The sequence below is a fragment of the Typha latifolia genome, chromosome 5, assembly GCF_019914945.1.
Source record: "Typha latifolia isolate L0001 chromosome 5, TyphaL0001v2, whole genome shotgun sequence".
NCBI classification, from domain to species: Eukaryota; Viridiplantae; Streptophyta; class Magnoliopsida; order Poales; family Typhaceae; genus Typha; species Typha latifolia.
In genome coordinates this window covers 12045559-12067832 of record NC_133090.1, presented here as the reverse complement: position 1 = coordinate 12067832, position 22274 = coordinate 12045559, and the positions used below count along the sequence as shown (strand labels likewise).

The 22274-nt window shown below is 37.0% G+C and overlaps 3 protein-coding genes and 1 non-coding gene across 6 annotated transcripts; 2 read left to right on the top strand and 2 right to left on the bottom strand.

The window, feature by feature from the left end:
• Positions 1-582: 582 nt before the first annotated feature.
• On the top strand, positions 583-7581 carry LOC140788829 (uncharacterized). 2 transcript variants are annotated; one of them, XM_073138298.1, is made up of 9 exons: positions 583-761; positions 1067-2650; positions 3533-3759; positions 3854-4186; positions 4354-4600; positions 5843-5971; positions 6053-6268; positions 6357-6480; positions 7071-7581. In XM_073138298.1, the coding sequence occupies exons 2-9, from the start codon at positions 1100-1102 to the stop codon at positions 7307-7309; spliced, it is 3066 nt and encodes a 1021-aa protein (XP_072994399.1). In that variant the 5' UTR covers positions 583-761; positions 1067-1099; the 3' UTR covers positions 7310-7581. The 2 variants fall into 2 exon arrangements, with proteins under 2 accessions (XP_072994399.1, XP_072994400.1); XM_073138299.1 differs by having other exon boundaries at positions 986-2650.
• A 5813-nt stretch (positions 7582-13394) lies between these two features.
• On the top strand, positions 13395-14813 carry LOC140789068 (actin-depolymerizing factor 7-like). Its single transcript, XM_073138667.1, has 3 exons — positions 13395-13529; positions 13964-14229; positions 14315-14813. Exons 1-3 carry the CDS (start codon positions 13527-13529, stop codon positions 14463-14465), a joined length of 420 nt encoding a protein of 139 aa, XP_072994768.1. The 5' UTR covers positions 13395-13526; the 3' UTR covers positions 14466-14813.
• A 1885-nt stretch (positions 14814-16698) lies between these two features.
• On the bottom strand, positions 16699-16772 carry TRNAV-AAC (transfer RNA valine (anticodon AAC)). Its single transcript has one exon. It is a non-coding gene; the product is annotated as a tRNA-Val (tRNA).
• Positions 16773-16932: 160 nt separating this feature from the next.
• LOC140789547 (UDP-glucuronic acid decarboxylase 6) lies at positions 16933-21479 on the bottom strand. Of its 2 annotated transcripts, none has more exons than XM_073139276.1 (13): positions 21260-21479; positions 21078-21171; positions 20736-20822; positions 20209-20296; positions 19088-19179; positions 18668-18732; positions 18487-18575; positions 18319-18396; positions 18115-18208; positions 17944-18010; positions 17776-17839; positions 17525-17565; positions 16933-17372 (listed from the first exon to the last, which is right to left on the bottom strand). In XM_073139276.1, exons 2-13 carry the CDS (start codon positions 21153-21155, stop codon positions 17187-17189), a joined length of 1029 nt encoding a protein of 342 aa, XP_072995377.1. In that variant the 5' UTR covers positions 21156-21171; positions 21260-21479; the 3' UTR covers positions 16933-17186. The 2 variants fall into 2 exon arrangements, with proteins under 2 accessions (XP_072995377.1, XP_072995379.1); XM_073139278.1 differs by having other exon boundaries at positions 21078-21166; positions 21260-21456.
• Positions 21480-22274: the final 795 nt, after the last annotated feature.

Here is a 22274-nt window from a genome sequence, read left to right as displayed (position 1 = left end):
ACGTGGCAGCTGACAAGTAGTAAATTCTCTGCTGCTGTTTCCATGCGGAGGTGTATCTTGCAGTAGGAACCAAAAATCTACCCAACCATACTTTAACCGGAAATTTTAATATCCCATTTGCATTTTTAACCTTGAATCTCTTGGTTTTACATAGATGCCCTTCATAAGAGCTCAGAGTTAGAGAGTTTCTTTTCTTCTTTTAAATGGTTCATATTTTCAGTATTTTGAGGGGTATAAATGCAAAAGAGACTAAACGATTTTGTATCATTAAACTTAAACCCGTTAATCCGAATATTTTATATTAATTAATAAAATATAATTATTATTTTGCTCTTTAAACACATCACTATAATTTATTATCATTTCAATAATTCTCTATCCCTTCTCCCTATTCTCTCTCATCTTCTTATTTATATATTATAAAGAGTATTTTAATAATAATATCACTATTTTAATTTACAACCAAACACCCAATTGCTCTAAACCCATTTCAGATACCTTCTTTTACTTTAAGAAATGCTAATAACTAAACTAATTTCGTAGATTTGGGTACTTATTGTGGTGAGTTATGCGGGTAAGCTTAGAATCGACGTAGAGAAAGGACGAGATAAGATGAGATGAAAATGGAATAACGCGACCAGAGAGATCCGCACTCTTCCTCTCCGAGAAGAGAGGAAAGCAGAGAAACAAAGACAAGTAGCGAGGCTCGAATCCCTAAGTCGTCTAAGAAGCCAATAGAAGCGAGGAGATTCCAACCGCAGGTGCGATCGCCAACTAAATCCCATGATCTCTTATTCTTCTTTTTGTTTTTTGTTTTTTTTGTTTTTCCTACGATGTCAGTTTGTTTGCGCTCAATTTCTAGTCCTTAATCGATCTTTCGTTCGCTTCGTGATCGATGATCGAGGAACCGCCTCGAATCGCCTTTGTCGTCAAAGACAGTGACGGTTTTAAGTAATCATCTTCTATTCCTCCTGTACTTCTGCAGGAATCGGTAGTGATCGAATCAAAAATAGATTTCTTTTTTCAGATTGTGTTAAAATTTGATGAAGTTTAATACGATTCACAGCATTTAGTTCGCTTCAGTAGAGCTTTGCTATCAATGGCGTGGTTTAGAGCTGCATCAGGTGTAGCTAGATTAGCCATTAGAAGAAACTTAGCTCGGACGCCTCATCACCTCGCCGGAACCCGGGCAATTCCATCTCCACCATCCCGGTTTTTCCATTCGACTCATCCAAGGGCCAAGGCCGCGCCAGTCCCCCGCCCCGTGCCTCTTTCGAGGCTCTCTGACAGCTTCCTTGATGGCACTAGCAGTGTCTACTTGGAAGAATTGCAAAGGGCTTGGGAAGCTGATCCGAGCAGCGTCGATGAATCCTGGGATAACTTCTTTAGGAACTTTGTCGGCCAAGCTGCTACGTCGCCAGGAATTTCCGGCCAGACAATTCAAGAGAGCATGCGGTTGCTGCTTCTCGTCAGGGCCTACCAGGTCAATGGGCATATGAAGGCTAAACTTGATCCTTTAGGTCTGGAAGAGCGAGAAATTCCAGAGGATTTGGACCCCGGTCTCTATGGATTCGCTGAGGCAGATTTGGATAGAGAGTTCTTTCTTGGAGTTTGGAAGATGTCAGGGTTCTTATCCGAGAACCGTCCAGTCCAGACTCTTCGCTCTATATTGGGCCGGCTTGAGCAGGCTTACTGTGGGACCGTCGGGTATGAGTACATGCACATTCCAGATCGCGAGAAGTGCAATTGGTTGCGGGAGAAGATTGAGACTGTGAAGCCAAGGGAGTATAACCAGGAGCGCCGTGAGGTCATGCTTGATAGGCTCATTTGGAGCACACAGTTTGAGAATTTCTTGGCTACCAAATGGACAACTGCCAAGAGGTTCGGTCTTGAAGGTGGGGAGACTCTAATACCTGGTATGAAGGAGATGTTTGATAGAGCTGCTGATTTGGGGGTGGAAAGCATTGTGATTGGAATGCCTCACAGGGGCAGGTTGAACGTTCTAGGCAATGTTGTTCGGAAGCCACTGCGTCAGATTTTCAGTGAATTTAGTGGTGGAACGAAGCCTGTGAATGAAGGAGAGGGATTATATACAGGAACTGGTGATGTGAAATATCATCTGGGGACTTCATATGATAGGCCTACTAGAGGTGGGAAAAGGATCCACCTTTCTTTAGTTGCAAATCCAAGTCATTTAGAAGCAGTGGATCCAGTTGTGGTTGGAAAGACTCGGGCGAAGCAATACTATATTAGTGATGCTGATAGGACAAAAGTTATGGGAGTGTTGATCCATGGTGATGGAAGCTTTGCAGGACAGGGTGTTGTATATGAGACGCTGCATCTGAGTGCACTTCCTAACTACACTACTGGTGGAACAATTCATATAGTTGTGAATAATCAAGTTGCATTCACAACTGACCCAAAGTCTGGGAGGTCTTCACAGTATTGCACAGATGTGGCTAAAGCATTAGATGCACCGATTTTTCATGTAAATGGTGATGACTTGGAAGCAGTGGTTCATGTTTGTGAGCTGGCAGCAGAATGGCGCCAGACTTTCCATTCTGATGTGGTGGTTGACGTTGTTTGTTACCGAAGGTTTGGGCACAATGAGATTGATGAGCCTTCTTTCACACAGCCTAAGATGTACCAGGTGAAAGTTATTGTTTCTTCTAGAAATTTTGGTGCACTCATCTCTTTTTATTTCCTCATTTTCTTTCCATAACTTCACATGACTCTTTCATTCTATCTGGTTATATGTTATGAATGTTAGATGCTAAAATGAAAAAGGATTGTCGTGTTAGTGATTTGACTATTGTCACATGCTGTGCTTAGTTGGTGCTCCATTGGCAATTGAATGATCTTGACATCTTGGAAAGCAATCTCTAAACTTTTTTAAGGCCTTAAAATAGGTTTTATGGGCTAAATAAAAATCCTTCAACATTATATATTAGTGTAACATATGCAATTAGATTCTAATATTACGATTTTCTCAAAATTTTCAGATCTTCTTTGTTGGGGCAAACAACTTAGTGAAAACCAAAATTTCCTTTTGATTTAATTATAATTTATGTAGATCAAGCATGAAAATGCAAAATGTATTAAAAGGAATGAAAGAGACCTCAATATATATATATATATATATATATATATATATAAAGTAAGCTATTCTCAATTATAGTGGCATACATCAATGAGTCGTGAAGGACTATTGAGATACTTACCCCTATTGATGTCGATAATTCACTGGCTACCTGTGTCGACTGTGTCACCAGCACAACAATCTATGAAGATAAGTGCTTCATCTTTTACGCAAAAAATAAGAAGGACCCTTTGGAATAACTATTGCCTGTACTAGGATAGCCCAAAGTCTCTATAGTTAACTCTAGGTTTTCCAGTCAAAAAACAGCGTCGATGAAGACGTATAGGTGAACTATTACGTGGTGGGGATTGCAATTTTCCATGAATTTCCCATTTTTCACTCAACAATGAAACTTTGCTTATTTTTTTTTAAACTAATTTTCTGTTCACACAGGTTATCCGTAATCACCCTAGTGCACTTGAGATATACCAAAATGAACTTTTACAATCAGGGGAGATCTCAAAAGAAGATATCGAAAAGATACATAAAAAAGTCAATACAATATTGAATGAAGAATTCATTAACAGCAAAGATTATGTACCGAGGAAGAGGGATTGGCTTTCAGCATATTGGGGTGGATTTAAATCACCAGAACAGATTTCACGTGTACGAAATACTGGGTATGATGGCTGATTGTTTTAGTTGGTTTCTATTGTTTCCAGCACATGCCTTTGCATAATGATCTTACTTTAATTGGACGACTGCATCATCCAGTGTCAAACCTGAGATATTAAAGCGTGTTGGACAAGCAATGGCGACTCTTCCTGAAAATTTCAAGCCTCACAGAGCTGTCAAGAAGATATTTGAGCAACGTGCTCAGATGATTGAGACTGGAGAAGGCATTGACTGGGCAGTTGGGGAAGCACTTGCCTTTGCCACCCTCATAGTGGAAGGTAACCATGTCAGATTAAGTGGCCAGGATGTTGAAAGAGGTACATTTAGTCATCGGCATGCTGTTATTCATGATCAAGAAACTGGAGAGCAATACTGCCCTCTGGACCACATTATTATGAACCAAGATGAAGAGATGTTTACAGTGAGCAACAGGTATGGATTTCAAATTTGATATCTGGGTAAAAGCATTTTGTGAAACAGACTACTTTTGCATGCTTTACTATGTATGTGACAAGTGCAATGATACCATGCCTCCCTGTGCTTGTGGAGTAATTATCTGCTTGACCATTGGCTGATTGAGTATGCTTGTTATTTGACAGCTCTTTATCAGAGTTTGCTGTTCTAGGATTTGAGTTAGGTTATTCTATGGAGAATCCTAATTCATTAGTTCTTTGGGAAGCCCAATTTGGTGATTTTGCAAATGGAGCCCAAGTAATTTTTGATCAATTTCTAAGTAGCGGTGAGTCAAAGTGGCTTCGCCAAACTGGGCTTGTTGTTGTGCTTCCCCATGGTTATGATGGCCAGGGACCAGAACATTCAAGTGCACGACTGGAACGATTCCTCCAGGTATGGTGTGGAATATGTTGGCAGTATGCGTCACTTAGTAGTAGAGTTCTTTGAAGCATTACCAGAGAACTGATAAATTACTTCTACAATTTAACTACTTTCTGGTTTGGTTATCTCTGCCTACTTATGCATGTAAATCTTGCATGTCTTGTTTACAGTTGGTGTTGAAAATTTTAGATCCTATTCATCTTAGGTAATAATTGGGGTTTCTTTTCATCTTCTTAAATGAATAAGATGCTTCCTGTTTACCTCATAAATCTAGGCTTTAACTATAGAGTAACTTGTTGCAACACAAGGGTTGGCTATTACCGTAGAACATGCTTTGGTGTTGAGCATGCTGACTCTTGCTCTATTAATCTACCTTTTGTGCAGAACCCATCGTTTATCATACAATTATTATTGCAGCATAGGCTACAACACTTGAGTATAGGTCAGTATGGTTGGGACATGCCATTAGTGGTCATCAGCATGGAAACCTGTGGCTATAACTGCTAACATGTAATAATATTGCCAAGTGCAATTTGTAGAAGTCTGCTAAATTTAGTGGAGCTACAGTATCTGCTTAGTATTCTTTGTTTCTCTTTGTTTGGACAGTTTGAACTTGAAAGTAGGTGGAGTCTAAGCAGTTTTCCCAGTTTAGCTTAAAGAATGAGAGAAAATTTATACACTCAAGTTGCCTTGTCGTTGGACTCGATTAGTTGGCTCACTAGCTGAGCCAGAGCTTGTAAATTAGGTCTTGACCCAATTTCGCACCTAGCATATAAAAATGTATATGGAGCTTGCTCCACTCTTTTGTAGGTCTATGGAGAAACCATGATTTTGAATTTAGCTTCTGCACAGCTCTGGACACTCATGTACTGTAAAAACATTTCGGATATCAGTGATGAGTATTGTATTTGCTTTCATAAGTTATATCTCTTGTTGTGTGTACTGTGTAGCACAGTGATCATGAATTTTTTTTTCATTTGACATTCCCTCCCATTTTGGAGAAGTTAATGCCAACCCTTTCATTGTAAAATGAGTGTTCATAAATACAGTTGTTATGTACTGTTAAGAAGTGCCATACTGACTGACATACTGTAGAATATGCCTAACATGCTATATTCTGATCTGTCATATAATTCTTGTTTTACCATATTGCCAAGGCATTGCTGTATACATTCATATCCAAAACCCTCAAGAAAAATGTAAATAAGTTGTCAGAAACTCATTTTGTTTACTGATGTGTTCACTGTTTTACAGATGAGTGATGATAACCCTTACGTTATACCCGAGATGGATCCAACACTCAGGAAACAGATACAGGAGTGCAATTGGCAAGTGGTGAATGCCACTACACCAGCAAATTATTTTCATGTTCTGCGACGGCAGGTAATATACGTGCACTTCACTTTGGTTCAACATATATTAGATTCTGCAAGACTAACTACTTTGTCTTATGGAATGTTCCAGATACACCGAGAATTTCGCAAACCTCTAATCATAATGGCTCCAAAGAACCTTCTTCGGCACAAAGACTGCAAATCTCATCTATCGGAATTTGATGATCTTGTGGGCCATCCTGGCTTTGATAAGCAAGGAACACGGTTCAAGCGCCTAATAAAGGACCAGAATGACCATAAAGACCTTGAGGAGGGTATTAGTCGTCTTGTTCTATGCTCTGGGAAGGTATATACTCAGATGACTTAGTAATTAAATTTGATGTTCCTCCTTTTCAGAACATAAAACATTGATGCTGCTTCTGTTATCCCTGCAGGTGTACTACGAGCTCGATGAAGAAAGGAAGAAAAGGGATCGCAAGGATGTTGCTATATGCAGAGTTGAACAACTTTGCCCATTTCCCTATGACCTCATCCAGCGGGAGTTGAAACGATATCCCAGTATGTGAAATTATATTCTACCATAGTAATCGTCCAACTTGTCTAACATGAACATCCACATGAATTTGTACCAACATACACTAAAGTACTACATACATCGCTGCTAGTTGTCTTTACATTACAAGTACATGTTGTAGTATACTTGAGGGACACAAATTACATACTTTAGGCATATATAGTGTAACAGAAGTCTTGTCAATAATGGTGTAAGCTCTACCTGGAAATCTTAAGCTGCAGCATGCAGAAGCATCCATGATGATCCAAAGCCTCTTTCCATCTTATTGGAAGGCAAAGACTAGCTCAGCAACCTGAATTTCATGTTGGTGCTGGCACACAACAATTATATCTGGCTTGGCTATTGATGACTCAATATTTTTATGGGCTTGGGTGATTGTTGCTTTTGTACCGAGTTGTACATGGCATATTTATGCCGGAACTTAATAACTCATTTCATCACATAGCACAGGACAGCTACTGCCATGTTTGTTTAGATTATAAAATTCACATAGCTTTGACTGATCGAAACTACTTCAGGTTGCAAATATGATTATACTGTACAGCTAATTTATCTCCCGGAATTCTTATTTCAGATGCAGAGATTGTGTGGTGCCAAGAGGAACCAATGAACATGGGAGCTTATAGCTATGTTAACCCTCGTCTACATACTGCTATGAAGTCTCTTGGTCGAGGCACAATAGAGGACATTAAGTATGTTGGAAGGGCACCATCTGCTGCCAGTGCAACAGGCTTCTACTCAGTTCATGTGCAAGAGCAGACTGAACTTGTCCAGAAAGCAATGCAGCCAGATACAATCAGATACCCATACTGAACTCTTCCGCATACATATGGAAGTTTCTCGAAACATATACCTGTGGAGTATTTTCAGAATCGTCTGTTAATTTACTTCCAGATACTTAACTGGCATGAACTTAATTCCTTTTTTATATGGGTGCACATTGGTTTCTGCATTTCTGCAGTCATTTGGGTATTTGTTACTGTTCCAGCCCTATAGATTTTTTAGCGATGGCACAATAATCATATACAAGAAAGACATTCTCTTGTGCAATAAAACATGATAACCTAGCCAACGCTATTCGAATATACTTTTCTTCTGTGTATTCTTTTAAACTCTTCTAAAAGTATTATTAGACCCCTTTGGAGAACCATGCTCTGCAATCTGATGCATTTCATGATATATCAGCTTAAATCCCATCTGATTCTGTAGAAAATTTCAGTTTGTGATGTATGAATCACCATTATGCATGCTGTAATATTCGTGCTGACTTGTTATTCTCTTGGCTGTTTTGCATCTGTGTAGCATCATTGGTAGGGAATCAGAAGCCTCTGCATCTCTATTAAGTATGTCTATGTGCTGCTTTCTTATTTGTGATTCTTTTGATAGCCTGCATGAACCATGCTCTTATTTTTCTCAATGTCAATCCACACTTTGCCATCTCTCTTTCAACTTCTTTTGTTTCTCCAATCTTTCTTAAGTTTTATTATCCAATTTGATCATCATCCTGTCATCAACTTCAAAGAGAAAGAAGACTCGTACATACCCTTTTGTGTAATTAATCTACGCGCACAGGATAAGATCAAGTAACACTCCTTAAATATATCCTCGAAATCAAGATTTAGAATTAATCAACGCACTATATTAAACTCCATCTTTGCTTCCCAGCAATGGTCAACTCGTCCAACTCTATGGTTATCTGTAGTGTGCTGTGGAAGAAATTAAAATTACTAATGACTATCTTTCTTATCCGAACGGAGCATATAGTTATTTAAAAAAGGAAGAAAAATAAAACTAAGTAAACGCCAATAAGAATGTGCAATATAATTACAGATTGAAAAAATAAAATAAACTCGCATTAAAAATCAAAATGTCGAACCATTAATAATTAACCTGTCCGGTTACTTAAAAGAAAAACCTACGTGGCAAAAGTTGTTACTATACGCTTTTCTTTTTTACCACGTAAGGAAAATCCTAAGTACGCTTACCAAAAAGATATTATTAGCGAAGCTTCCGAAAATCTACAGCACTGAGACTCCGTTCAGCTATGTCGTTGTCTCCCAGAAGTCAACCACGTAACATTTCCCTTATATAAATCTACTATTATTATTATTGTCGCTGTTGTTATTATTTTTAAAAACTACTAAAAATATTTCAATGTGTATATGAGTACAGAGATCATCGATACACGTACTCCCACACGCAATATTACTCCAGAAGGTCAACGGAAGGTTAAAGTCAAAGAAAGCTACTAATGACGTGGCGCGCTATGATTGGCAGAATAGATACTTCCTTCCCAAGGTAGTAGTGCACCGACTTGCCGTGCACGTGTCATAGAACCCTAACGGATAAATATACCTGATAAGAGTTACGAGTAGTACTACTATTCCTTTTTGAGCTCAAATGAAGCGTATGAGAGATCGAGAAGAAGAAGAAAAAGGAGAGGAAGAGGAACACGTGGCCAATCTCTTGCTCTCACTCTCATCTAAAAGTACCATAATCGAGGAGACAAGCACGGCGAACAAGGATGCGGCCGATGGCGGCGGCGCTTTCAAATGCAAGACGTGCAGCCGCAGGTTTGCATCGTTCCAAGCGCTCGGCGGCCACCGGACGAGCCACAAGCGGGCGGGAGGGCACGCCGATGAATCGGCGGCCAGCAAGAAGGCGAAGACAGGAGCCCACGAGTGCTCCATATGTGGATTAGGGTTCTCCATGGGGCAAGCTTTAGGAGGCCACATGCGGCGGCACAGGGCGGCGCCGCCGGAGGACGCCATCTTCCGGGGACACCCGGAGGTGATAGACTTGAATTTGTCTCCTTCCGATGAGGATGGCTTCCGTGGGGATTCTAATGCGCAATTGCTTGAGCTGTTTACATAGAAGATGTTAATTAGTTTAGTGTTTCTAATTAATTAAAAAGCAATACTATAGATAGCTTGATGTTGGGCTGTAAACTCTACCTAATTGGTTGGTTTGATTCTTTGTATATTTATTTTTTTGGTACATAATTCTTTGCTGTTCATGCATAGTCACCTGGATGGAATTAGCATAAGTTATTCTATCAAGTAATTCAATCAATTTCAACGTTAACACGGTGTGAAATATATTATGCTTTTAGAGTAGACAAACACTTTTTAGTATTTCTTTTTCAAATATATACAAAATATTTACTAATTTAAATCAAGTCTATTTCTCGAGCTTCTCAAAATATCCAAGTCGAAGAGTAACATAGAGTGAGAATATAAAATATAAAATTTTGTTATTATCTGACGGCAAAAGTTTTTAGAGCAATTGTCACACTCTCTTAAGAGACGACATATTGATGTAGTACACTCATGAGACAATATAGATTCTGAACACCTCTATAATTTCTAGTTGAATGATAGAGAAAGATGAATACAGTTAGTTTATAGTATCCCCCCCATTATTAGCTTTTTTTTAGCAAATTTTTTGAAAATGGTGCACTTATGTAGCTTCATATCGACAGTATAGTATTTTAGCAATATTTATCTATTTGTCAGTATAGTTTCTGTCCAGCATTTACATAATCACTGGCATAAAATTATAGCTTTAGTAGCACTTTGCAAGCATTGGTTTTTATTTTTAACGCTGCTTCTCAACTGCCGGTATAGGTTTTTTTTTTTTAATGACATTTATCTTCATGTCAGTATAATTCTTTTAGTGATATTTAATTATTGATTTATATTTTAGAATTACAATTAATAATCAAAACCTACCCATTGTACCTAAATTACAAATTAAACAAGTATTAAGAATTTTGAAATATAATGCAAGCAAAGAAGCTCATTGATCAAATTAAAAGTTACTATACCACTGATTTGATACCCCATAGTCTTGGTCTCACTACTAGTGTCACTTAACAAAGGCCAAAATTATGTGACCTAAAAAGCTCCTAATAAATTGTGATATAGTCTTCATTAAAAATGAAGATTTACTACATTCACTAAGAATATCTTTTATTTCTCACATAATATATACTACCCTTTGAAGGATATGCATATCTCTAGTAGTATGCTTCATTATACCGTATCTTAGCAAGATACTTAATATTTAGCATAGAGTAATGGTAATCACCAAACTATATCCAAGTATATATATATATATATATATATATATATATGCAAATAGACAAGAAAAGCAACTCACTGTATGATCCCACTCATGCGTTACACCACCTTTTCCGCATCGTATTCCGGAGAGTCTCCTATTTTTAATTTAATATTAATATTTTGGACATAACTGCCCTTAGGATTGTCGCCTTAAAAAATCCCCATTTCTCCAAAAAAATTATTCTTATAAAATTAATATTAAATAGCAGAATAATAGTTAATTGAAAAAAAAAACATTTATTTTAAATCACAGAAACCTTCTTTGATGCCAATATAGATAGCATGTGTTTAATTTGAATTTGCTCATGAGTTTTATGAAATTAGATAAATATATTTTATGGAATAGGTTGATGATTGCAAATTAATAGAAGATTAAAAGTGAATATAAAAAAAATTAAGCTCACATTTAATCATAATATGCTATCTAATATTTATGTGTGCACTATTTAAAATAAATAATACTTTACCGACAAACATTTTACGTAGCTTTTGTAACTAAGAATGTTATCGATTACCGTACCATGCAACTGATGCATACCATCAATAAGAATATACTGATACTCCAAACCTTGCTATTTATTCTCTTGATAATATTGTTACTCTCTTTTGATCATTAAAAATATATTATAATGCACTGATATATCCCAAGACCCACCCCCACTTGTATTAAAAAATAAAAAATAAAATGGGTAATTTTGGTATTTCATCCCAACAATACAAGACAATTTAGGTAACTCCACAAGAGAATATGGACCCATTCATTCATTAATGCACTCACTTGCTAATTCTCCTCTCTCTTTTGAACATCTATATAAAACTCTTCCAATATAATCCCCTTGTTGCCTTAGATCTCCAATATCTATCCATCTCCTTGGAAAGATGTCTCAAAAGCCCCATGGCCATCGAAGGAAACCATCACAGTACGTGTTTGATCTCCCCAAAGACCTTTGCACCATGGACGTGTCTGAGAAGGAAGACGAAGGCGAGAGCAAGAGTGCTGGGCTGGAAGATAAGAAGAAGCCAAGACCTTCAGAAGGGAAACAATTAACTTCGCCTGTTGCCGAGTATGAGAAGCCTATTGCTGAAGCCGATGTGAAGAAGTCGGCAAACTGATCTCTCTCTTTCTCTCTCTCTCTCTCTAGTTGGTGGGCTTGTTGGTTATCTCTCTATTTGTAGCATGATGAACCTCTCAGAGGGGTATTATGTTTCAAATGAATAAAGGCAACAGTTTTCATATATATATATATATATTCTTGCGTGTTTACTACTAAGTATTTTTTTTCTTTTTCTTTTTTTATGATCAGTATTTGCAGTGTTATTTAAATGCAACCGATGAGTAATGATGTCGTGCATGGATAAAAGCGTAATACATGGAAGGAGACGGTGATTATTAATTAAAGCAGATAGTCCACTGTAAATGTCATGTCGTATATAATAATTATATTTAAACTCTTGAACTATCGTTTATGTTTACATGCACTTTCTAAACTTTTTTTTCTAGATATATGTAGATCTCATAAACTATTGAAAACTTTTCAAAATTTCTTCCGTTTGCTATTTTTTGTTACATTTTTGTCCATAAGTTATTACGTGATTAACACGCGACTAAATTCGTAACCTTTATACTCTTATTTTTTAAGGGAAAAATAGAAATATTAATATACTAAAATACTATTATAAGTAGAAGGGCATTTTTTTTTTCAATCTTTCCCATTGACAATGTCAAAGAGGTCAGAGATTTCTAATAATTTAGAGCTCTCTGTGTCCCCCCCCCAAAAGGTTTAGATGATGTATGTGAAAATATTGAAATTGGCAATAGTTCAGATAGTCTAAAGTAGATTATCTCTACATCTCAGCTCAGCAATTGCATTTAGAGAGACACTACAAAGAGTAAAATGAGGTTTAGTTTAAAATAATCAATTATAAACTTTAGTACATTTCACTCTTCGGTTGCATCCAAAGGAACATTTTTGCACACACTTGGTGAAACTTATCATGACATATATATTCTCGCCACATTCGCGCACGAATTCAAACCCTAATATCTTAGTTAGGAAGGTAAGATTTTAATCACTTGTGCTTGCCGTTAACATGAAATAGGCATAGAACATTTACAAAAGGATTTAGGGATCAATCCATGTATATATACTAAAATCTGAATTAAAAGAGGTACTCACACAACCCCAATCAATTCAGTTACCTATCATGATGTGCAATTGAAACCACCTCTCCTCACTGATAACAACATGATCATTGTCCAATCTTATACTTGGATTGGGCCTGGCCCATCTAAGTAGGCCCATATCCTCATACGCATCGAAACCCGTGGTGATTACTTTGGAAAATATGTTCGGTGACAACTGGAAGATATTTAAGTTGGGAGAGGATTCTTTGCAGCCTAGGATGCACGAAGTCGTTTTTTTTTTCAACTCGAAATTTCTTTATACAAAATTGAATTTGAACCCCCTTTGGCTGAGCAATATACTCGTGCATGCACGAATTCTTATGCATTCCACTGCATTACTTACTTGCTGAGTAAGTTGCTGAAATTCTCAAATAAATTTGGAACTTTAATCTGAGAAGAATAGGTGGCGGGGGGACAGAGCATAATAATGAAAAAATGGACGGAGCAAATTTCTGTATCCAGGACTGCAGAGGATCTATCTAAAAAATCGCGGTAAAAATCCCGACGCCGCAGATTCCTCGCGTCCGACTTTGTACGTGGCGCGAAATGATTGGTGGTGGTGCCCCACAATGCGGTAGTATTTTTTTTCCACCGTCCTGCGCCAAATCCCACCACTCTCTCTCTCTCTCTCTCTCTCTCTCTCTCTCTCTATAAAATTCCCTTCCCGGAATCGACTCCTTCGCAGTCCACTCTTTTTCTCTCCTCCGATCGCTGTTAAGAAATGGTACGACTTCCATCCGATCCTTCCTCTAATCTCTCTATTTCGTTGAGATGTTGCGTTTTCCTGTTTCCTCTTCCGGATTTAGGGTTAGATTACTCGGAGTTTGCTGGATTCTATTAGGGTCAGTGCGTAGATCTGATTGGATCTTTCGAGTCCCATCCTTGATCTACTTTATCTCAATTCTCTCCTTCCTTCGTATCGATCTCGTTCTCCGCCTTTAGTAATTTCGTTGGATTTGTGTGGGAAAACTTAATATATTTATCGAAATTTTGTTTTAGGTTAGATTACTCTGGGTGATTCATTCTACTATTTTGTAGATCTGCATTTTTTTAAAAAAAAAATTGGTGTAGTTTTATGAATTTGAGAGCTTTAATTAGATCAGGCTATAGGCAAATGTTTCCCTTTGATCTGTTTTGATATTTGGTTGATTCAAGCAGGCTAACGCGGCGTCGGGAATGGCGGTGAATGATGATTGCAAGCTCAAGTTCTTGGAGCTGAAGGCGAAGAGGACTCATCGTTTCATCGTCTATAAGATCGATGAGAAGTTGAAGCAAGTCATTGTGGAGAAGGTCGGCGAGCCGGCTCTGAGCTACGACGATTTCACGGCCAGTCTCCCTGGGAATGAGTGCAGATATGCAATCTATGACTTTGACTTTGTAACTGAAGAGAACTGCCAGAAGAGCAAGATATTCTTCATTGCATGGTATCCCTTTCTTTTCCGTGTTAATATTTTTTTTATTTAGCATAAATACTGATCGTGGATGGGATTTATTTGGAGTGTCGTGAAGGTCCCCTGACATCGCAAGAGTGAGAAGTAAGATGCTCTATGCGAGCTCGAAGGACAGATTCAAGAGGGAGTTGGATGGTATCCAAGTGGAACTGCAAGCTACTGATCCAACTGAGATGGGTATCGATGTCATCAGAGGACGTGCCAATTGAGCATGTACCTCAAGGCTCTGAAAATGGGGGTTTATTCCTGCAATTGTGCTGCTTCTGTGCAATGTTTTTAATTTCGTGGGCTATTGTATGTGCTAGATATTATGGTCGTTTATTGTTCAGGTTACTATAATATGATCTCCTTTGTCATCAGATACCTTGATTCCTTAATCTGTGGAACCCTCTATATCAGGTGTTATCTTGTAGAGAGATGTCTATAAGCTTAAGGATCTGCAATTGTTTCGTGGGTAGTAGCTGGGTAGGCAAGACAACCTTTGTTGTTTGTGAAATGGTTTACTATTCTTGTAATGTTCTTTTCTTATTCCAAGCATATTTGCATTTTTTTTTTCACCTCGCAAATATCCATGATCATCTAGCATTATTAACAACTGTTTTAGTTTCTTCAGATCTTAAGCAAGGCTTAAGATAGTAGCATAATATTTGGCAATATTCTACTAACTCTGCCATGCCTTTTTTTTTTTTAATTACTTTTATTCCTGAAACTTCTGAGTTAGCTCGGCATGTTATCTCATGAAAGGTTTTAGTGTTGTAAAGACTAAGAAGCGACCATATATGAAATTCTTAGGACAAAGCGGAAGTTATGTATTAATTATTTGAGGGATGACCTTAGTTAGAAAGGTGATTTCTAGCTGAACATCTTGCTCACCAGAAATTGCATCAGCTTTCTAAGCAGGGTTTTGACTAAGTGTTTAGATTTTGTTTTGGTAGGCGCAAGTGCTGAGCCATTTGGTTCTTTTGATTCTGGATATCCAGGTATGTATTATTCGATAGCATGCGCTACCTGTTGGATGATCTAACCAAGAATAATTTTGTGGTATGCTAAACAAAGACACGAATACTTCCTAATTATAGATAAAATACCTGATTCCATTTGGCGGAATGGTAGGAGGAAGATGATCAAGAACTGTTGCTTTCTCTGGCAAAAGCTCAAGATATTTTTGGTAGATATGCTATAGGGAACGTGAACTGAACTTATCGATGAGTCTTAAGGATGGAGGAAGAGTTGATATAGTCACACAATGAGAGCTTATCTGCATCTTTGTATAGGTTATTATGAGATAATGACATCAACAATGTTAAATATATCCAAGGGTTGGCTATTTCCTTTTCTTTTTCCTGCTTTGCTTAACTACTCTATGCTGTTATCTTCTTTCCCATCTTTATCTGTCATTCTTCTGTAATCTTGCTCTGAATCTCCTGAAGCATACTAGTTGCTTCTTCAAGAGACATGAATGATTGGAATTGTATGCAGAGTTCAATTTTTATGGGTGCTCTGCCGCCTCAATGTCAAACTAGAAAAGGGGAAATAAGTAAACTGGCGGTTCCATGGAAAATGGCATTGCAAACATTGTGATTCGTTTGTGTTGTTGCCTTGTTGCATTCTTTTTTATGGACCGGTAGACTCTGGATCTGATTATATCCAACTTTCGACTTCTCTGGAATTCAATCATCATTTCTCTTTACGCCTAAAGAGCTGCCAGGTTCTTGTTATTCTCTTGTTCCTGTTTTTCTTTTTGGCTGGTTTGTGGAAGCAGAATTTGTTATTGCGCAAGGAGGTATGTTTTGGCTTGAGGCCTGAAGAGGATTGTCATAGACTTATAATAGTTCGCTTATTTAAAATGAAAAAAAAAAATCCTTATGATCGAGATGTATTTGTGTTAACATATCAGGGTCGGAATCACCTCCTTAGGTTCTAGAGCGTAATACAATCCAAAACAATAATCCAGGGGTAGTTTTGGGTTTTTTGTATTCAGAAATACAGTTGAATCGAAATAAAAGAAGAGAAAAGGAGGAAAGATGAATTAGAATTGAGGATGAAAATGAGAGAAGATTAATTAGAGTTGAGGATGAAAATGAGAGTAGAGGAGAGAGATAGGTTGGGGTTGGATTGGAATCAAAATAAAAGAAGAAAAATAGGTCTAAGTTAGGATGACTAGATACAGTTTTTAGCATCCATTTGTATCAAATGAAAAAGACTGTATCTAAATCTAATTAGCTTATTAAAATACTTTTTTATTAAAAAAAATTAGTATATTAAATTAAGTAATAATTTTTGAATTAAATACTATATTGATTAATGCAGCATATTACATATAGAAAAGTCGTCAACCAAACAACTCCTAATATTCTTAAATTCTTCCAACGAAAAAAAAAATTTTAGATTCCAATAATCTGCGTTGTAACTTGTGCAAAAAAAATAAAACATTAGTTTTATTGGCGTCGCCCGGGTTCGAACCGGAGACCTTCAGTGTGTTAGACTGACGTGATAACCAACTACACCACGACACCAGACGTGAGAGAAGGTAATTATCTTTCAAAATATCAACATTAATTTAAATATTTCTTCCCCTATAACCATTAACCGAACAGACGCAAAGCAACGTATCATCTGAAGCAAAGTAAGCAAAAGGTTGAAAATTGAGATCCACGACAAACGAACAGCCAGACCTGAGAGATATTATTTCTAACTTTGCATAGCATTTTAAAATATAAAACATAGTGTCAAATACTCGATAATCTGGGACAAACACCTTTGAAGAAAAACAATGGAAAACCGCCATTTTTGTCGAACACTAACTCCAAGTTCTTTTTTATCTAATACCTTCCAGCACTTATTCTCTATCGAATTGAAAATGGAAGCAAGCAACACAAATATATAGCTGGTGCACCGTAGCAGCTTTGATTCTCTGAAGATGTTAGATATTACGCTTTCTTGGGCACACCAAGCCGCTGCCGGAAATCATCTTCCATGAGAGGCAGGCCCTGGCGCAATGTAACTTTCGGCTCCCATCCCAGTAATTCCTTAGCCTTGGTGATGTTGGGCTTCCTCTGGCGTGGATCATCAGGTGTGTTCTCTACTATTTTCACCGGCACCGCAGGATCAATCAGCTGCAGTTTTATTTACTGTTAGTCATTCCTTTAAATTCAGCTATCAATTACATAGCAGATGCTTTACTACCAATTCACAATAGGATATCATTGTATGAAAACATTACAAGAATGTTTGAGAAGGGAAAGAAGATGGATGCAAAAAAATTTACCTCCTTGACGGTCTCCGCGAGTTCCATCATTGTGAATTCACCTACACAAGAGAATGTCAGTTATAGTGTGAAAGACAATAACAGAAGGCCTTTGCTAGGTCTTAGGTAGCTTCTGATTCTCAGTTCATTAGGTAGCTTCATAGTCAGCGTCAACCATTTGCAAAGAGAACTATTAAAATGGATCCTCACAGAATTAACATCTCATTGACAAGGAAGAAAAAAAAAGCTTTTGTGCAAGGTTTGAGAATTACCAGGGTTCCCCAGGTTGATAGGGCCTGTATTATCTCCTTCCATCAGCCGAATAAGGCCATTAACCTGAATATTTATAACGAAGTAAGGAAAGAGTTATCTTGAAGTACTGAATCTACCAATATCAGAAATGTAAAAAGGTAACTAAACATTTTATTAGGCAATATTACCATATCAGAAACATAGCAGAAACTTCTAGTTTGTGTTCCAGGTGCTTGAACAGTTAAGTGCTCACCTCTACAAAACAAAGTTAACTGTAAGCAAGTTATCTTGCAAGGAACGGATAACTGATGTAACATCACAAAAGAGAAAAAAAAAGGAAAAAGAAGAAGAAAAGGTACCTAAGTGCTTGAGCTATGAAGTTACTGACAACACGACCATCATCGATGTTCATGCGTGGTCCATATGTATTAAATATCCTAGCAATCCGGATCTCTGCAGAGAGAACAGGAGTAAGAAAAAGATGGTAAATGCTGGCATATGCCAGAACTGAAACTGCAGAATTGAGAATCCTGATTTTCATCTGAAAGAGAAAGGAAATTCACCTATGCCATGCTGCCTATGATAATCAAACATCAAAGTCTCTGCGACACGCTTCCCTTCATCATAGCAACTTCTGACTCCTAATATACAAAGAATATCTTGAATGGATAACAAACAGAGAAAAATCTAATACTTCTTACTTCATTGAAAAACAAAAGGGTAACTCATACCAATAGGGTTCACATTTCCCCAATATTCCTCCGTCTGAGGATGCTCAAGAGGATCACCATAGACCTCTGAGGTTGAAGTCAGCAAAATCCTTCACAAGAAGAAAAAAATACAGAAATAGTATAGTCATCCTTAAAATATCAAATTAGAACACAAAGGTTGCACAGGGTCTCCAGACCATACCTTGCTCCAACCCGCTTTGCAAGCCCCAGCATGTTCAGTGTGCCAATGACATTTGTCTTTATTGTCTGTGACAAATAATCATTTGAAATCATATAATTTTCTAGCATATGTTGATATCACTAGATGAGCATGCATACAGATACATGTGGGGGAGCATGAGGGGCTGTCATTGGTGGGCAAGAAGCTACTATATACAAGAGAAATATATATCTTGCAATGACCTCTCCCACAAAAGAAAAGTATCTCAAACATTAAATTTTGGTACTATTCGCTGCACAGGAGAAAGGAAAAAGGAAAACCTTGCTTCAAAATGATGCAAAAGTTTGTGAATAAAACCCTATAAGAAAACTGTAGCATGAGCATAGGCATCTTCATGACAAGCTAAGTATGACGTCCTGGAATTTGCATTGGAAAACACACCTTCACAGGGTTATATTTGTAAAAAATTGGAGAAGCAGGGCAAGCAAGGTGATAGATTTGATCAACCTCAACCAACAATGGTTCTGTGACATCTGAAAATAGAGAAATGTCTTGTTACTTAAGACCCCAGACAAAACATTGCAAAAGAACCTGTAAACCATGATGAGAACTGAATATATTCGTTTAGGGCACTGTAATAACTAATAATATTGTAAAAGACAACGATTGAAGACATAAACTATGACGAGAACTGAATAACAGAAGCAAGGATAGCCATGGTGAAGGCGCATGCTGAAACCCTACGTGCTAGTGGCACACCTCTAATATATTTTTTAGGATCTTTATACATGTTTTTGGTTAGAATATACGTATTAAAATCTATATTAGAATCTTTTATCCTTAGATAATATTGTAAATGACCTATTCTATTAAATATATAGCAATAGTCAAATAGAAACATGATTGAATACATTTATTAATTAACAATAGTTCAACAACTAAAACCAAAGCCTAGTTGAACATAGTCAATCTAACATGTTTCTATATTAAGTTTGACCCAATTTGAATTTATTAAAATTTAGAAAATTTGTTGATGAAAATTTAATTATCCTGAAATTTTAGCTAAATACTACAAAATTTGGGTTCAAATCAATTCATATGGAGTTAATTTAATACGTTAATATACCAATTTGACCCAATTTGAATGAAGTTGACATATTAATTTTAAATTGTTCTAATTTAGGGGACTTTTGGGGGAAATCAAAATTTTCCTTTGAAAAAGTATTTATATATATATCTAACAAAATTGAGCTAGATCTATCATTTGTATTACCCCAAAAATAGTTTTTAAAGTATAAAACGAAAAAAAATCAAACAAAAAAATCGCCACGAGTTGGCACAAGGTCGCGCCCTTCGGCATGTAGTCACACTTGTGCCAACCAGCACCGCTTAGCATGCCCCGGCATGGGGTTGTGCCACTAGCATAACTCATGCCAAGTGTCAATTCTCCATTGGCATGGGGCATGCCGACCTACGCGACCATCTTGAACAGAAGAAAAAAAAGTTCTATCTTGTCCCAGTTGGATAATTAGTTACAAACGACATAAAGTCTAGCAACTTACCATGTCGAATCAGCTCAAATCTTGGATGACCAATCCATTTTCTTAGGTTGTCTTTTGAACCGGTGAAATAGTTGTCTGCAACAATTACCTAGAGACAAGTAGATAATCAAATGACAATGTCAAATAAATTACAAATGCTTATTTCTGAATTCAAATTATAGATCTGATGTAGTACACTGATCAGTCAAAAAGGAGAAACAGCTAGCACATTATTAGAGTAGAAGCCTAATCACATGATTGGAGGGATCAAAAGGAAATATGACTAACATGTAAGATAGGATGCTAAAGATTAGAAAAATAAAATGTTAATAGTTGTCTCCTTTTATTACTGACAACTTATGATATGGCAAACATATTATCTCTCATCAGCTTCACTGCAAGATCCTTCCTTGTTTCTAAATATCCAAAGGCATTTCAAATTAACCAAAGTATCAATTTTGTCTTCCTAAATATCCAAAGGAATTTCAAATTAACCAAAGTATCAATTTTGTCTGCCAAAAGAGTTCAAGTCCACATTCTGTTCTTACCTCATTCTTTTCATTTTCCATCAGCTTGTCCACCAGATGGGACCCAATAAATCCAGCACCCCCCGTCACCAAGATCCGCATATTGGACTGTCAAGCAAAGAGGCACTCCAAAAGAGTTAAAAGAACTAATCCAGGACTCTCGGATCTTCTAATGTTTATAAAACTCATTCATTACAGCTTCACTAATGGATCAGAACAAGCCAAAAGCTCACGTAGATCTGATCGCCAGAACGGGGGAAGAAAAATCCCACCTTTCCTACTGACTCGAACCCACATTGCAAGATCTCCATCATATCCCATCAAATCTGATCAAAATTCGGGAAAGAAAAATTCAAACTCTACCTTAAAAAATTTGGAATTTCTCAGAGGCGAAGGGCTCGGAGGCGGCTTCGTCACCCCATTAGACAATTCCTTCGCCATTAGTACAGATCCTTCACTTAAAACCCTCAAAAGAATCAGATCTCGCGCACTAAAAACAATAATCTTAGAATGAAAAAAAAAAAAACAATAATCGAAGTGTTTACAAGTTACAGATATAGAGAGCCTTTTCTTTATCTCGCCTACGACACAATGCAGCAACCCTGGAGATCCAAGAGCTTTAAATAGATCGTGTCAACCACCTCTACCAGACTACCAACCGATATGATGGTCTACCGCAAGACAAGATTATATCACACGCAAAGTTTTATTTTGGAAAGAAGGTGTTTTGACTCTTTGGGTTAACAAAATTAATCCAACCGACACGACTTTAACTAGTAAACGGGTTTACGTTTACTCGTTTAGAATAATTAAGTTTAAACGTCATAGACTCAATTATTACTTCATAATACATCTCTATATGTTAGAGTGTTTTTGTACTCTGAATCTCTAATCTAAGTTATATATATATATATATATATTTGCATCAAATATAATTACCATATTCTCTGGATGTTATGAAATTCAAAAATAAATACAAATATAATTTGATATCTTATGAGTGTCTATACTCAGCGAATATAGTAATTATATTTAAAATTCCAGAGCATAGAAGTCATGTTTGATCCTTGGTTTGTGAAATATAAAAGTCGAGCTTGTCTTCTTCGCCGGCAATGTTCGTGGCTTCGAAACATTGTTAATTACTAGGGCGAATTATAATTTATTTTTACTAGGTTTGATCCGATTTTAACTTATATCTCTTTTAATTTAGAAGACGACGTAACTTATAAGGGTTGCATTCCAATCCTAGATTCATCTGCACCAGTTTATATAATTGCTGGTGATGGAGAAAACATTTGGGGGACTGGCAAAAATGTGAGAAGCAACTTCTGAGTATTACAATCTTTTGAGTTGTAGCCCTAATTAAGTAGTTTCCTTGTCCTTCTGAGTTGTAGCCCTAATTAAGTATATACTTCACTGAGCCTCAACCTTGCTACTCAGCATACAGGGAAGCAACTTTTGGGTATTACAATCTTTGTTCTTTGTTCTTTGTTTTTTTGAAACCACAAATATGTTATAAAGAATTATTATATTTTTATTTTTGGAGCCCTTAAACAGATC